This window comes from Salvia hispanica, chromosome 4 (genome assembly GCF_023119035.1).
Source record: "Salvia hispanica cultivar TCC Black 2014 chromosome 4, UniMelb_Shisp_WGS_1.0, whole genome shotgun sequence".
NCBI lineage: Eukaryota > Viridiplantae > Streptophyta > Magnoliopsida > Lamiales > Lamiaceae > Salvia > Salvia hispanica.
Window position 1 is genome coordinate 37,251,087 of NC_062968.1, and position 15,610 is coordinate 37,266,696.

The following is a 15,610-nucleotide window of genomic DNA, read 5'->3' on the forward strand; positions in this document are numbered from 1 at the left end:
TTAAATTATTTTTATTTTATTCAATCACCTATCTCACTCTTTTTATTTTTGCAACAATATTTCTCTCTCCTACTTTTTAAAATAATTTTTTAATATTTATAACCAAAATTTTTGACTCAACTTAATTAAAACGGAGAAAAAATATATTATTATTATTATTATTATTATTATTTTCTCTCTCTAATCATAATAAGCTCATATGTTTTTATTTGTTTTTCCTCTTATTAGATATGAGGAAGTGCAGGATGTAGCAAAGAAAGGGATTCTGGAAGCATATGGAAACAGTTACAAGATTTCTCTATGTTTGACAAGGAAGTGCAAGATGTGGCAAAGAAAGGGATTCAATTAAAAGTCTGCAATGGGGCTTCCACTAGATTTTGGCTTGATAACTGGACCGGAGGTGACACTCTAAAGAAGGTCACTGCTTTCCTAGGCTCTTTTTGATTTCTACGCAGCAGAATGACTTCATTGGAGACATGGGATATGAGAGAACAATAAATGGGTGTGGAAGTTTATGTGGAGAAGAAGGTCGTTTGTCTGGGATGTAGAATTGGTCAAGAGCCTATATTTAGCCATGGATCACACTACCCTCAGTGAGAGTGAGAGTGATAAGACAGTTTAAGCCTTTGATAATTCTAAGCCTTTCTTTGTTTCTGACTTTTATTTGCAGGTTATCTGTTTGAGCGGGATGGTGAGCAATCGGATTGGTCAAAGAAGACTAGCATGGAGGAAAGTTGCTCCACCATGTGCACAACTCCTAGTGTGGTTTATTCTCCAAGGACGGCTCAATACAAAGGAGTGATTATTCAGATTTGGGCTCCCTGGGATTGAAGATATCTTATGTGTCTTTTGCAAAGAAGAGCCAGAGACTGTTGATCATGTCATTTTCGAGTGCAAGTGTCTAGTAGGTTATGGTATTTCTGCTGCAGCTGTTGGAATTTATCTCTTTGTTTTCCAAAGATCCGGTCTCGTGCTTCCTCAGCTGGATGGACGCTCCTTTCATCAAATTTGATAAAAAAAGCTATGGTGCTCCCTCTTCTATGTGACAGCGTGGTCCATTTGGTGGCTTAGGAATAAAATTGTTTTCGAGAAGATTGTCCCAAGTTGGGAAACTGAGAAGATACTCTTACTGTGGAAGCTATGTTCATGGGCTAAAGGATGGTGTCCAAAGTTTTCATTTTTATCGGAGCAAATTTATGAGGAGTTGAGCCGGGTTAGAAGATGGACTGACATCAAGCATAAGGCTAAGGTTGCAATCAAAGACTACTAAAGAGGTTTGTCTTGCCCTTGGTTCGATGTAAAGCTTTGTTAGCCTTGCTTGCATGGTGGCTAGTTGCTTGTGGTGTGACCTTTGGTATACTTAGTTTTTACTTTTGGTTTAATGTTGGTACTTAGTTTTTTCGTTAGTCTTGGTTGGTTTGTATTTTTATTGAGATGTTGTTGTTGAAATCTTGCTCACCATCTTTTGGTTTGAGCTTTTTTACATTAAAAAAATTATGAGGGTCATCTTTAATATTTTGGTCTTTAGTCTATTTAAACGAGAAGATTAAATAAAAAAATAATCAATTTCTTCATTTCTTATTAGTGGAGTTAAGGAAAAAATATTGTGATTTGATTATGTTTCCAATAAAGTACATGTCTAATTGTACGAATATTTTTTTAAGAGGATGGTATCTTTATCTTTTCCTATATTCTTAGACAAGGCAAATATCAAAAAAAAAATTCTCAAGTTTGTCAAATTTTGATTTGTTCCATAACTCTAAGAAATGGTTATATCATAACTATGGCATTTTTTTTTTAATTTTTTCATAGTCAATGATTTGGGAAAAATTATATATGCTTTTGACAAACAAAAAATATTATGCGAACAAAATATTCGGCTATTTAAACGACGTCTTTAATACATTTAGTCAATTATGTTTTAAATTTTTACATATGTACTCATTACGTCGATAAATTAAAAAACATAGTAGCATGATGAAATTTTTTGCAATGGGACGATCGAGAAAAAGATCAAAATTATGATATGATTGGTCACTTTTTAAGGTTGTGGGATAGGCCAAAATTTGATCAAATTTCAAGATTTTTTTAGCCATTTACCTTTTTTTTAGGAAATATGATCAATAAAAGTTGTGGGGGCCGCCAAAGCGACGAAATCGCCTTTTGCTGCAATGATCGATAGAAGTTAATTAAAACCCTATAGTAAAACAAGAACAACACCCACATTCAAATTATTAGTATGACCTTATTTCATCAATATTACTTCCCTAATCCTCTGTTCCAAAAAGAAAGAGTAAGAAATTCTCTTTCCTTTTTGCAAAGACTAGAAGATTGGATATAGCGGTAAGGATCATCTTCTACGAGAAGCAGACGCTTTGGCACCCGATTTGGAGTGGAGAAAGATATCGAAATACAAAAATATCACACTTATCATACTGAAAAACACCGAAAATGCCGGTTTTTTGGTATATCACAAAATCTTTCGGTACGGCAACGGTATCAATTTTTCTATACCGCGGTATACCGAATATTTGGTACATACCGTAGATTCAGTGTGCCACGGTATACCAAATCCTTGGTGCATACTGAAAAAGCGGTATATGTTGAAATAATATATAAATATTATATTATATATAATATATTTATATATAAAATACTTTAAAATAATTGTGTATAAAATATATTTTTTTTGCATAACGGTATTAAGGTATATTGTAAAAGTGCGATGTCCATAATACGGTAAGGTAACAGTATCAGAAATTAACCATACCCAATATTTGGCATACCGGATTGCAGTATACTGAAATTTCGGTATGGTATCGATATGATGGTTTGTCATACCGCAGTTTTTGGTACGGTATGACGTTTTTGGTACGACTGACCACCCCTAATCCTGATGGGTTCACTTTTTTATGTTCTTATTTCATTTTTTAGCATTTGGGTCATCATAGGATGAGACTACAAAGATAAATGTAGAATCATTATTGATTACGTTAAGCTAACAAAAATAGGCTCATTGCCGGTCGACACTAGGTTGCAACAAAATATTTTTAGGCTCGGTCCAAGTTTCTTTGATCTCAAGTGTTGAGAAGTCTAGTGAGCTCAACCCTGCCTATCCCGGCAAGAAAACTATACTAAGCCTAGTGGGCCCGGGCCGGATTGGGCTTTCACTTTTTCTCGACCCAATGATTTTTCAGATCGGGCTTGTTTCGGTGAATTAAGTCTGGAGGGCTCAAACTTGATTTTATCAGCTATAGTATTAGTTTGCATTTTTCTAACATATGATGATCAATCATTCTATCTTTCATATGAAAAGTTTTTTTTGTCACTTTTGTATGGTTACTATCATTTCTCTTTAATTTTAAAGTGAACTACTGCGTGTTTAGTCCCCAGGGTTTGCGGTATATGCTAGAGCTCCATTTTTGTCAGTCCCATAGGAATAGTCAATATATATTTGTGGATATCTTTTACCATTCTCTTTTACTTCATCATTTATGGCCTCCGCTATCCACTATACTATCTCAACTAATTTTTCTCATTCTCTCTGACTTTATCAATTACGTATTAAAATCTGTGTCAACCCCGCCAGCCTATGGGACAGAAATAAAAGTATGGTTAGCCCTTATAAATCAAGAATTGACTGGAATCTCGCAAGAGAAAGCATTCCCTGAAAGATTGTTGTTGGAATCGTGACTGGTCAAAGGTTTTGACCAAGTCATAATTGTGAGAACATTTATATTTTTGAAATTAAATGATATAGTGTCGATCAGCGTTCGGAATAGATGTCCTAGTATATTCATTTTCTTTGAACCAATTCTTAGTGAGTGAAAAATAATGAAAAGTTGGTCACAATTACGAGTAATAAATGAGTTATGAGATGAAACCAAGAGATCAACTAGGAGTGTTATTTATCTCATATTGGTTGTTAAAGACTTATTAAACATGTATTTAATGCAAAGTTATTACTTGTAAAAGTGGACTAATATGGGTCGCAGAGCCCACACGCGCCTACTGTCGCGAGCTGCAGGTCTTGGCCCCGTGCTCCATGCACCGTACCCCGCGTTCCGCGTACCGTGCCCCACGTTCCATGCTCTGTGTGCACTGTGCCTGTGCCCCGTGTGTCGCTGCCGTGGGCGAGTGTGGGTGCATGGACGTGGGCTTGGGCAGGGACGAGGGAGTGGTCGTGTGCGAGCCAACGTGTCGTAGAGAAGTAGACGTGGCTGACACGCAACGATGTCCACGTCGTGATCAAACCTTGACGCATGTCGTGTCTCGATATGCATATCAGTCAAGTATCAAGAAAAAAGTAATTCCATCAAATTTTAAATGGGTAGCATGATCTTTTTTTTTTTTTTTTATCATTAACGATTGGGCATGCATATACGTGAGCCAATGTTTTTGTATAGTAAGACATACTAAATCCCTATTGTCACCTTATATGTCATGAACACTGACTATTTTCTCGTGACGCAGGTGGTGTGGAAGGGCTAGTCACGATGTTGCAGATTATGTGTTAAGAAATTTCCATAATGCATAAATATGTATTACAATAAATAATACTCCATCCGTTTTTGAAAAGTATGAACTATTTCTATGTTTTAGTACGTCTGGGAAAAGTATGTACTCCCTCTGTCCCATTAGAAATGAAACGTTTCCCTTTTTGGTCTGTCCCATTAAAAATGAAATTTTTTAAAAATGGAAACAATACCCTTTCTACTTTTTCTTCTCTCTTACTTTACTCTTTCTTCATTTATTCACAAAACAACACTACATAAAATCTTGTGCCGAAAAACAAATGTTGCATAGTTAATGGGACGGGGGAAGTATTTTCTAAATTCTGAAAACTCTTTTTTTTCTTATGAGGTGAGACTTATTCTCCACTAATAGTATTTTAATTAATTTTGTTTTCATATCTATTCATTTCAAACTAAACGTTTATACTTTTCAACTGCGCAGAGACTATGGTATTATAGAAAGATTGAGATATATACGGGACATAATAATTGCCCTAGTCCCTATATATGGATTTACACTAATAATCAATCTTTTATGGAGTATTAAAAATAATGATATTCAAAAGTTTCATGTGGCGTCTTCGTCTTCCTGTAACATTAGATCTTGAAATCTAGTGGTCATTAATTGACAATTTTTTTTATCATAGTTATTATTTAATTACATCTCCATATATGGTAGGATTAGAATGAAACCACGTCCTAAACACGTAACTAAAGTCAAATGTGATTCGTTAGATAAAAACTGGATGATGTAGATTTTATTAATTCTGTGTGTATTATATGTGCACAAATATAGCTTTACAGCGATAAAAATGTCTGACTTATATATACATTTGCAATTCAAAAACACACTTATATAGTACTCGTCCGTCCCATCTAATATAATACACTTTCGTTTTTAATTTATCCCAATAAAGATGACACATTTCTATTTCTAGTAACTTTTTCTCCAATTAATACACCCAATCATTTTTCTCTCTCTCATTCTATTTCCATTTAATACTTACATACTCTCCTGTCCCTAATAATTTGTCACCATTTGAATCGACACTAGTTTTAAGAAATGTAATAGAAAGTGAATTGAAAAAATTAGTGGTATGTGTTACACGTTTCTTTCCACGTATCACCATCTATTTAATCTTTTCCTTTCTCCTTATCTTAATCTTATTTTCTATTTTTCTAATATAAAGCATATAAACACCCACTATAATTATAACTCTAATTCTAACTTCCAAAAAGTAAGGGATATTATTACAATATGAGTCCTATTTTTATACATTAGTTTTATAATAAAACGTGAGTGAAAATGAGTTTGTGGAATATGAGATTTCACTATAAAAAATGGTAAAAATGATAGGTGACAAATTTTTATAGACGGACAAAATGGAAAGAACTGAAAAATTTCCGGAAGAGTGCACTCTTTGTCTCTCCAATTAACCACATTAACCAACAATTTCTAAAACTTAGTGCTGATTAAGAAATAGGAGTATGTTATCTTAGCTGGGGAAGGGAGTATTTTTTCGGTATTATCTATATTGCACCTAGTTTTTTATATACATTGTTGCACTTGGGTCATTATTCCATTGCAACGAGCTTCACTATATACAAATTGTTGGAATATGACAATCGTCATTATAGAAATTAGAAAATACTCTTCCATATTTAATTTTTGGCATTACATACATCTATGCCATTGTAGAAATTAAACAAGGACATCATAACAGTAAAATGAATAGCATTATATATAGTTATATATTACATCAATGGTGGACCCATGAATTTTTACACTGGGTGTTCTAAACAACTATTAACAATTGTTGCGGATTTTAATGTCGACGATGCCAGAAATATCTCAACATATTTTGTAGCTGCGAGAAAGATAGATGAGGAGACACAAATAATTTAAGAATGAGCAATATAAATTAAAGACACATACGATAACAATGTTGACGTTAAAATAATACTACCTCCGTCCCCCAAAATTTGCTACACTTTGACCCGACACGGGTTTTAAGAAATGTAATGAAAAGTGAGTCGAAAAAGTTGGTGGGATGTGGGTCCTACTTTTAAAGTATTAGTTTTATAATAAAATGTGAGTAGGAATGAGTTAGTGGAATATGAGGTCCACTACCAAAAATGGTAAAAGTGAAGTGTATCAAATTTTCAGGGACAGACCAAAATAGTAAACTGTATCAAATTTTCAGGGACGGAGGTAGTATAATACAATTTTAAAAATTAAGAGTGAACTATGCAAATGGTTCCTGAACTATGCGTTTTACACGCAAACGGTACCCGAACTTTAAAAATATCATTGGTAATCCCTGAACTAAGGTGTAATCACATTTATGGAACTTTTTCACTATTCACCACAATTTCGCACAAAAAAAACCCAAGGTATGGAAGACATTTTTGGACTTTCATATCTAGGTACTGGATATGATATTTTCTCTATCTCTCTCTTGAGTATTGGATATTAGTAATTTTTATAATTATAAAAATTAATTTTTCTAATTAATTTATTTAAGGATTTCATAGTATTTTTTATTTTAACACTTTCTAAATGTTTTAGAGAAACAGAGAGAAAGAAGATCTGAAATAAAGTGATTGGAAAAATGAAATGAAAAATATCATTTCAGATATTCAAATTATAAAAAAATATCACATCCAATATTCAAGAGAGAGATAGAGAAAATATCATATCCAGTACCTCGATATGAAAGTCCAAAAATGTCTTCCATGCCTTGGGGGCATTTTTGGTGCAAAATTGTGATGAATAGTGAAAAAGTACTATAAATGTGATTACACCTTAGTTCAGGGATTACCAATGATATTTTTAAAGTTCAAGGATCGTTTGCGTGCGGAATGCATAGTTCAAAGACCTTTTGTATAGTTCACTCTAAAACTAAAAATCATTACATTATCTAGTTAATGAATTAATTATAAAAATGGAAATAGATTAATTATTAGAAAATAAATTAGCAAAGAAAATAAAAAACAACACTAATATAAATTAAACTAGTTATGAGAAAATATCCCAAGACTACAACCAGTTATAAGAATAAAACTAATAAAAAATCTGAAATATACAAAAACAAGAAACAAAAATTAGAATGGAAATCCAGAAAATAGCGAGAGGATTCGAACCCTGTGGTTATCAGTGGCCTTTGACAACCAACTGCGCACGTATTTAAACTATTGTCTGATTATATAATATAGGAAGAGCTCAAATGAGTGGAGGGTCTAAGGCACTGGCGGCTGGGGGGGGGGAGGCGTCGCCCCCTCGGTGCTACCATTTTCCCCTTATTGGGACGTAAAATTATCATGTACGCCCCCTCCGTTTGCCTCCGATGTCACCCCGAACAACGAAAAAAATAGCCATGTCCATACTAAATCAGGCTAATACTATATATTCCGCCCCCTCCGTTTCTGGATTCTGGATCTGCCACTGGTCTAAGGCACCCCCATAACTCCATGTAAGTCTGTCTCTGTATGTACTGCATGTCAGCACAGATAGATACTTCCTCCGTCCCATAGATAGATACTGCATGTTAGCATATCAATAGCCTTTAAAGTGGAAAGAGAATAAAGTATAGATGGATGGTTCTATTTTAAAAAATATGACATTTATAATAAGACGTTCCAAAAAAAAGGCATGTCACTTAGAATGGACAAGGGTCAATTGGAGTAGTATATCTCTAACGGATCGGTGTCAAAGTTTCAGCAACCTTTTTTCATGATTAAATTTCATTCAAGTACTCATCAACAGACCAAAACTTGGAGCTATGTATCGTTTTTTTGTTACAACTTTTGTTGAAATTAGTAAACATATTTACAGAACACCACATTTAGACAGAATTGAATTCAATATGGAGTATTTCTCTAACGAAAGTGTTTGGTGTCAAAGTTTTACCAACCTTTCTTAAATTTCATTTAATTGTACCAATCAATGTACTATCATTTTTCCTTTTAAGTTCTTTTTTTTTAAAATCGAAATTCATAAACACATTTACACTTAACTGTACAGTATGGCCCCTCGTTGATCACCGATTAATGAAAAATAATTGGAAAACAGCAGTGCAGTTAACAAAGCAAGAAAATAATGGAACTAGTGAAAAAAGATGAAGTTAGAAGCAAACTAACATGCATGAAAGCCACTTGTGGCATGCTCAACCAAACACCACATAACACTTATGGCATCCACACCGCATGCTTTCAACACCTTTGAATCCTTTGTCTCCATTTACTATTCCCACTATTTTCTTGCTAATTCAATTTGTTTCCAATTTCCAAAGGTTTGATTTTCTATTTGCTTAGGCACAAACAATTTTGCATTGGGAAGATCTATTTTGTTTCGTAGTTGGCGGTTTGTCTTTGTTATGGTGTTTCTCGCCGGATCCGAGAAGCCTGAACTTCTCGAATCAGGTTAAGGTACGATGCATTTGAATAATGACGTACGTTGCGAAACGATCGATATGCATGGCGTGCATGGATGATAGTTATAAATATAGTTGAGATGGGACGGCAAAGTTATTCGGTGGCATCTTGTCTATATAAAAAAGGGGGGCATGTGCAATAGCTTTGATAAAAGACAAACAAATAAAGGCAATTGCATTGATTGAAGAGATTGAATAAGTGAGTCAGGTGAGGACCACTGAAAATGTTCTTGTAGCTGATACCTCTAATATAATGTTAAAACACTGCAAATATCTTTCACACATCTCTAAGAGAATTTATTATTTGCTGGGAAAGACTGATTAATTTACTGACCCTATTTTCCCATTTGTTACATTATACGTTTTGAAACCCTTTTCCCCTTTAAATTTTGAATGTAAGTTGCAGAATAAAGTTACAAAGACATTTGCCGACTTGTGAATTAAGCATATTGTTTAACATTTTGTTGACCCATGTGAAGATGTTCATCCGTTTTCAAAAGGCCTAATCAATGATTCAATTGATATTTAATTTAAGCACGAGCGGCAGCTTTTATTGCGAATGTCATCATATTCTCTCTCCTATAAAAGGGAACTAAAAATGCCACCAACCTCAGTAAAGTAATAGGACTCCATTAAAAATCTTTACAACAATTCATGAATCGATTTCAAGATGAAGTTGGGCCATATTCAAACCCAATTAAACGGATTATATTGGGCCATCTGTGCCCAGCCCGGTTAGTAGCTAGATCTATTCCATTTTGCTTCCTTATTTATTATGCATACATCAAAATAATATTCTATGAGACCGTTAAGTTTACATCATCATATCTCATGATTTATCTCATGATTGAATATGTACCATGATTGATTCAAAAATTAAATCTTACTATAATTTAAACCTAAATGGATAGTTTTATACTCCCTCGTCCCATTCAAGATGTTTACATTCTTGAATGACACGAAATTTTAGGTAGAGTAAGTGTGTGTGATAAAGTAGAGTGAAAAAAGAAATTGAATATTAAAGAGAGAAGAGAGAAGAATTTATTTCTTAATATAAAATGTAGACATCTTGAGTAAGACAAACTAAAAAAGAAAGATAGTCATCTTGAATGAGACCGGAGGAATAATAATTAGTCATACTCACTCCTCCAACTAAAATAATCTAAAAACTCAATCTTTGATGGATAATTATATGATAATGAGTTACGATAACCATGCGACACCTATGAAGTACAGTAACAAGTATAAACTCAATAACCAAATAAGATTTAAAATACTTGTGGCTAATACAACAATCGCAAGTTAACAAAAATGCATAAATGCTGCGATTCAAAGAAGGGAAAAGTAGAAAATCAAGTAGGACACCGCAATGCCTAATGAATACAGACAATACGTTGCAGTTAATATACATATGGAAATATCCTCCACGGAACCGTTTTCTTGTATTCTGCCCAAATGTCTTTGTACTTCTCTGCACACCGGGTTTCGTCTCTTCTCTCTCTCCATATTAACAGTATGAAAAGGTATGTGGGATAAAAATATGGTACTGGAGAACTGCACGCACATAAAAATGTGTAAGCAATATTTGTCAATTTTGTAATTAAAGATGCAGGCTTACCTTATTCCACAAGGTAAACTGAAGGACAGAGCTACCAACAAGTCCCCGAGATAGTTACTGTGCCTTGCGATGCCCCTGAAAAAGGCAGAATTTTATACAATGAAGGTGAAACTTGCTACCTGACTTCTTCCAAACAGTCAATTAAACTATTGAATTCCATATAAGAGCAGCAGATTCAATATTGTTTACTGACTACAGCCTTTTAATAGGTTTGAAATCTCAGACTGACTAATAAGATAAAACCATCTGTAATGTCTCAAATATCTTAATGGGCTTGAGATGTGCAAGGATTTTACAAGTGCTGTCAAGGGACTAGACGTTCGCAAGGATTGAAGATCAAGGAACACCAAATATTAAAAACAGCAGCAGACAAGAACATACCAATAACCAGAAGCAAGCAGCTTTCCACCAATGACCTTTGGAGGTCTACCCCAAATTAGTGCTTTGGGATTCTTTTTGAACACGTGTTTCTGTTTGTTAGCTCCTCTAAAGACCAGATACCTTCCCAAATTAATAACCAAGGAAATGGGTAAATAGATTGGAGTGAAGCATTAGCAAGACTGTGAAGTTGCCCTTCAAAAATGATGGTAATGCTACTACACACAGATGCAATACAAAAATAAATCTCTGATATAAAAAGCGTTACCCCACGAAAAAGACAAGACAATTTGCAATAATAGCAGCAATTGTCAGCTCCACTTTATTCCTTAGAAGCCACCAACCCTTTCAAACAAAGGAAATAAATAAATAAATAATCATATATTAAAAAAATCATGGTTACACGGTAATATTTGTTATATAAAGCATAAAAACTTCAATAAAGAAGTTGCAAGACATTTACAAATTTTTCTAGTTGTAGATGAACCATACTGTGAAGGTCAGCTTAGTGCGTGCTACTAGAAAGTCGAACAAAAGCAAAGAAAATTAGAACACACTAATAGCAGTAATATACCCTCTCCATGTGGATGAATTTGAGCAAACATATATCAGAAATTTCGAGACAGATTAAATCGCCGAGATGGCAATCTAGTATAATGCAGAATATATCTAACATTTTTAACTGCACAAGTATAATGACTATCATGTTGTTGCATTCATAGATTATGGAACACATAAGTGAGGAAACATGGTCAGATATCAGAGAAATATTGGTACTTCCAGAAAATTTAATGTGTGTAGACTAGATAACTATATAAACTAAAATGCAAAATTGGAAGGTTAGTCATCAAACACTTAGCAAGAGCAAATTCATTCCAAAACCAAATTTATTATGTTGTCTGAGAAAGGGGGTATTTGCCTTTTATTAGCAGTACGCATCAGTCCCAGACTAACATGTCTCCACTACAAAGTCTCTAGAAACATAAAGAATTACATAAACATAACTTTTTAGAAATGCGGCCTAATTAGAGAGATGTTAATGTAGCTTATATGATTTGCAGCAACTGGAAAAACCATTACATATCTTTAGAAAAAAGCTTTATTTATATACCTGGATACTGAATGTGAATGGAATCCAGACTATATCGCCAAACACCAGCATGAACCCCAATCTTTCAGCAATTATGTCCCATCTGAGAAGATGCCAACAATTGAGGTTAGATCTCAACAAATTTATCATATGTGAATGAAATTGCTAATAACTGACTAGAGGACAGAGGATTAGAGATTATATAGAGATGGAAGAACTTTAGTTTTGTAAATTGTAATTAGACTATTATAAGATACAAGCTTAGTAATAAAGAAATTGCAGCCAATGGTGATATCTCTTATAAATATTTAATACATTAGTTATAAAACAAGTTAGCAACCAAATCAGTTGGAATCACAAAGACTAGCAAGAACAAAATCATCTACTTACGTGGAGGTCATGTACTCTTCATGAATAAAGTAATCCATGATGTATATCTGCATTAGAACGATACAATGATAGGGATGTAAGCCACACCAACTAGTAGAAAATCCTGAAAAAAGAAGGAAACTAGAGGAAGAAATCTTCAAAAGGTAAATGAACTTAACAGCATCAACTTACAACGCAAAATAGCTGGTATAGAATCATTGATTGGCTTAAATTGCTTTCTTGAATGCTTTTTACAAGAACAGAGAGATTTATAAGAAGCCATCCTAGCATACCAGCTCTAACAAAGTAGAATCTGTGGAAGAGATTGTGATATTAGGATGACTTGTTATTCATAACACTATAACAATTCATGGATTTTAGCCAGGTAATATTTTTTTATAGTTTATAAAGTGAGCATAGCCAGGTCAATAAATAAGTTTCAGTTTACAGAATAAGTTTACAACCAAGCCTTTTAAAGATTGCAAGAAGATATAATATACGAACATTATTTCCTGAGTGAGTTTTGGGACTCTAATTTTAAGGCATCTAAATTTCTCGGTTAGAAATGTACTTGAGGTCGAGTCCCATGAAATGAGGATTCAGTTGTATCCCAAACCACCTGTCAGATGACGTTCTGCAGATTAGAACTTGAAGTGCAAATTGAAGATTGATTAAACAAGCACGGAAATAATGTGTAGATAGTTCATGTATATTCATTTTTTCCTCTGTTTGCATAATTTCACATCAATACTGTTCATAGTTCAACACCAATACATTAGACAGGTCAAACTGGAATAGATATACGCTGTTTTATAATTTAACCAACCATCCTCTAAACCATATTCACTTTTATAGGAAATAGGGAAATTCATATACATTCTTTCGTATTCACAAAAGGATCCAACAAGCACATATAGCATAGGAGAAAATATCTTTCAAGATATCTGTAGTAAAATGCGGCAATTGTACCAATCCTCGATTAGGTTTCCTGTAGTGTGAGGTCTTAAAGAAGAACTTTGATCATGGGATTTGCAGCCAACCATGTAGAGAATATTTGTTACCTGGAACAGACACATGATATAGAATATTTCAGAAATTTGAATAGCTACAACTAGGTGATGACAATGAGTTTTGTTCGTGGTTGTAAAAGGATGCAAGGTAACCCTTAATGACAAATCTACAAAAGTTGGCATTACTGCATAGTTGCATGCAAAGGAAGATGTGATGCATAGTTGCAATCATCATTGAATGTGGTTAGATGGAGCAAGATGTTGAAAATTTCTCTACAGAAATAGTACTTGCATTTGGACGCAAGCAAATTAAAACATAGTTACATTCAACAAAATGGTACAGTACAACCTTGCAAATATAATAAATTAGACCCTTTCACATGAAGAACGCAAAAAGAGCAGCCAATCCTGAAACTTACCAGTACACTGAATACTAGTGTTGCGGATAGAAGCTCGAGACCTCTATCAGCAATAGCCTACATGGAAAGGGATGCACTTCAATACAAATCATTCCAAAATCAATCACATATTTGAAGTGAACAATTAATTATGAAGCATAATAATCAGGTTCAAAATTCAGCATAATCTCAGCAGAAAAATACTAACATTAGGCATTTAATTATGAGCATTGATTAATAGTAGGAATCAAATAAGTTCTCACAGTAGGTGATAAGAGATCCATCCAGCCACCAATTCCGAGCAGAATAACCAATAGAAATAGCAATAATAAACCTGGAACAACAATAAAGGAAAGGCTAAATAAATGGAAACGAGATCTTAATCAGGGTGAAGAAGGCGTATTTCTGACCGTTACAACGGTAATGCAGGCGAGTTCCGTCTGATAAAGTGGCTCCAGGTACAACTTTCCCGGGTAAAATGGATCCAAAAATCGCGAGATAAGTGAAATATCCGAGCAGCATAGCGACCTGTCGATAAAATCATCCGTCAGAATCTCAGAGAGAGAGAGAGTAAGAAAGAAATTAGGGAGCAGGGAGGGAAAGCGGAGTAACCGAAGTCCATGAAGGAGTGAATGAGTGAAGAAGCAGAGTGAGATCCATCCCCAACTTCAGATTTTGAATCAGTATCTCCACTGCTGTTAGGTGAACCCGATTGATTTTAAAACTGGAGTACAAAACTTATGGGCAACTCCAACCATACTGGAAAACCCATTTTTCCAGTTAAAAACAGCCCCAACCATACACCAAAACGCATCTCAAATCCCCATTTTTGCGTTTTTTGAACAGTAGCTACTGTGAAAAATTGCAAAACACCCCTTCATATTTATGTATTTATTGGGGGAAGAAACATACCTGTGGGCTGATGAAAGAGGAAATGGTTGAAACAAGAATCGTTGATAGACGAAGAGACGGGTTGTGTTCATATGAAGAAGACGATGGAGTTTTAGTCGTGGGCCTCAATTATATATCAATTATAATTAGTACTCCCTCCGTCCCGGAGTATTAGACTCACTTCTTTTGGGCACATGATTTAAGGAATTGATATTTAAATAGTTAAAGTGGAGAGAGTAAAGTATGAGAGAGGGAAAAAGTAGGAGAGATAAGAGAGAAAAAAGTAGGTGGAGAATAAAATAAGATAAATGCTTTTTGCTAAAAAAGGAAATGAGTCTAATATGTTGGGACATCCCAAAAAGGAAAGTTGGTCTAATACCTTGGGACGGAGGGAGTAATTAACTATATTAACACTACACGAATTTAGAATTTGAGTTTGTGTAATTAGGATTTGTTTAAATATAATTGAATGTTAGATTTATATTTAAGTATTCATTCAAGGTTAAGTATTTGTAGTATTTAGTTTAACTTCCATTAATTAAATGTAGTCAATATTGCAAAATAGTTCAAGCAAATTTGAAGACAAATAGGGCATACAATTTTCTTCCTTAATATTTATCAACACGTACATTTCATGCATAAATGTATATTAATTAACAAAAAAAAAAAAACTTTCATAGTTATTGTGTATTAAATGCACACATCTCATCCAAACGTTTACGATATTAAAAGGTACAGTTTACAAGTCATGCATAAAATTATACTACCACATCCCAAGGCAATAAATGATTTCAACATATGATCAAATTAATTTTAAAAAGTAGAACGGTTAACATGAAAAAATTGCAAACAACTAACCGTTAATCACAATTAATTTTAGTCTGAGTGGATAATATGAAAGGTGTTTAG

At 34.0% G+C, this 15,610-nt stretch overlaps 1 protein-coding gene across 3 annotated transcripts; it reads right to left on the bottom strand.

The window, feature by feature from the left end:
• Positions 1-10,178: 10,178 nt before the first annotated feature.
• Positions 10,179-14,817, bottom strand: LOC125218818 (delta(14)-sterol reductase). 3 transcript variants are annotated; one of them, XM_048120594.1, is made up of 14 exons: positions 14,723-14,817; positions 14,423-14,505; positions 14,221-14,338; positions 14,074-14,144; positions 13,832-13,888; positions 13,372-13,463; positions 12,974-13,021; positions 12,595-12,715; positions 12,424-12,470; positions 12,055-12,136; positions 11,212-11,288; positions 10,947-11,066; positions 10,566-10,640; positions 10,179-10,501 (listed from the first exon to the last, which is right to left on the bottom strand). In XM_048120594.1, exons 2-14 carry the CDS (start codon positions 14,468-14,470, stop codon positions 10,348-10,350), a joined length of 1,110 nt encoding a protein of 369 aa, XP_047976551.1. In that variant the 5' UTR covers positions 14,471-14,505; positions 14,723-14,817; the 3' UTR covers positions 10,179-10,347. The 3 variants fall into 3 exon arrangements, with proteins under 3 accessions (XP_047976551.1, XP_047976550.1, XP_047976549.1); XM_048120593.1 differs by having other exon boundaries at positions 14,423-14,569; positions 14,723-14,815; XM_048120592.1 differs by lacking the exon at positions 14,723-14,817 and having other exon boundaries at positions 14,423-14,655.
• Positions 14,818-15,610: the final 793 nt, after the last annotated feature.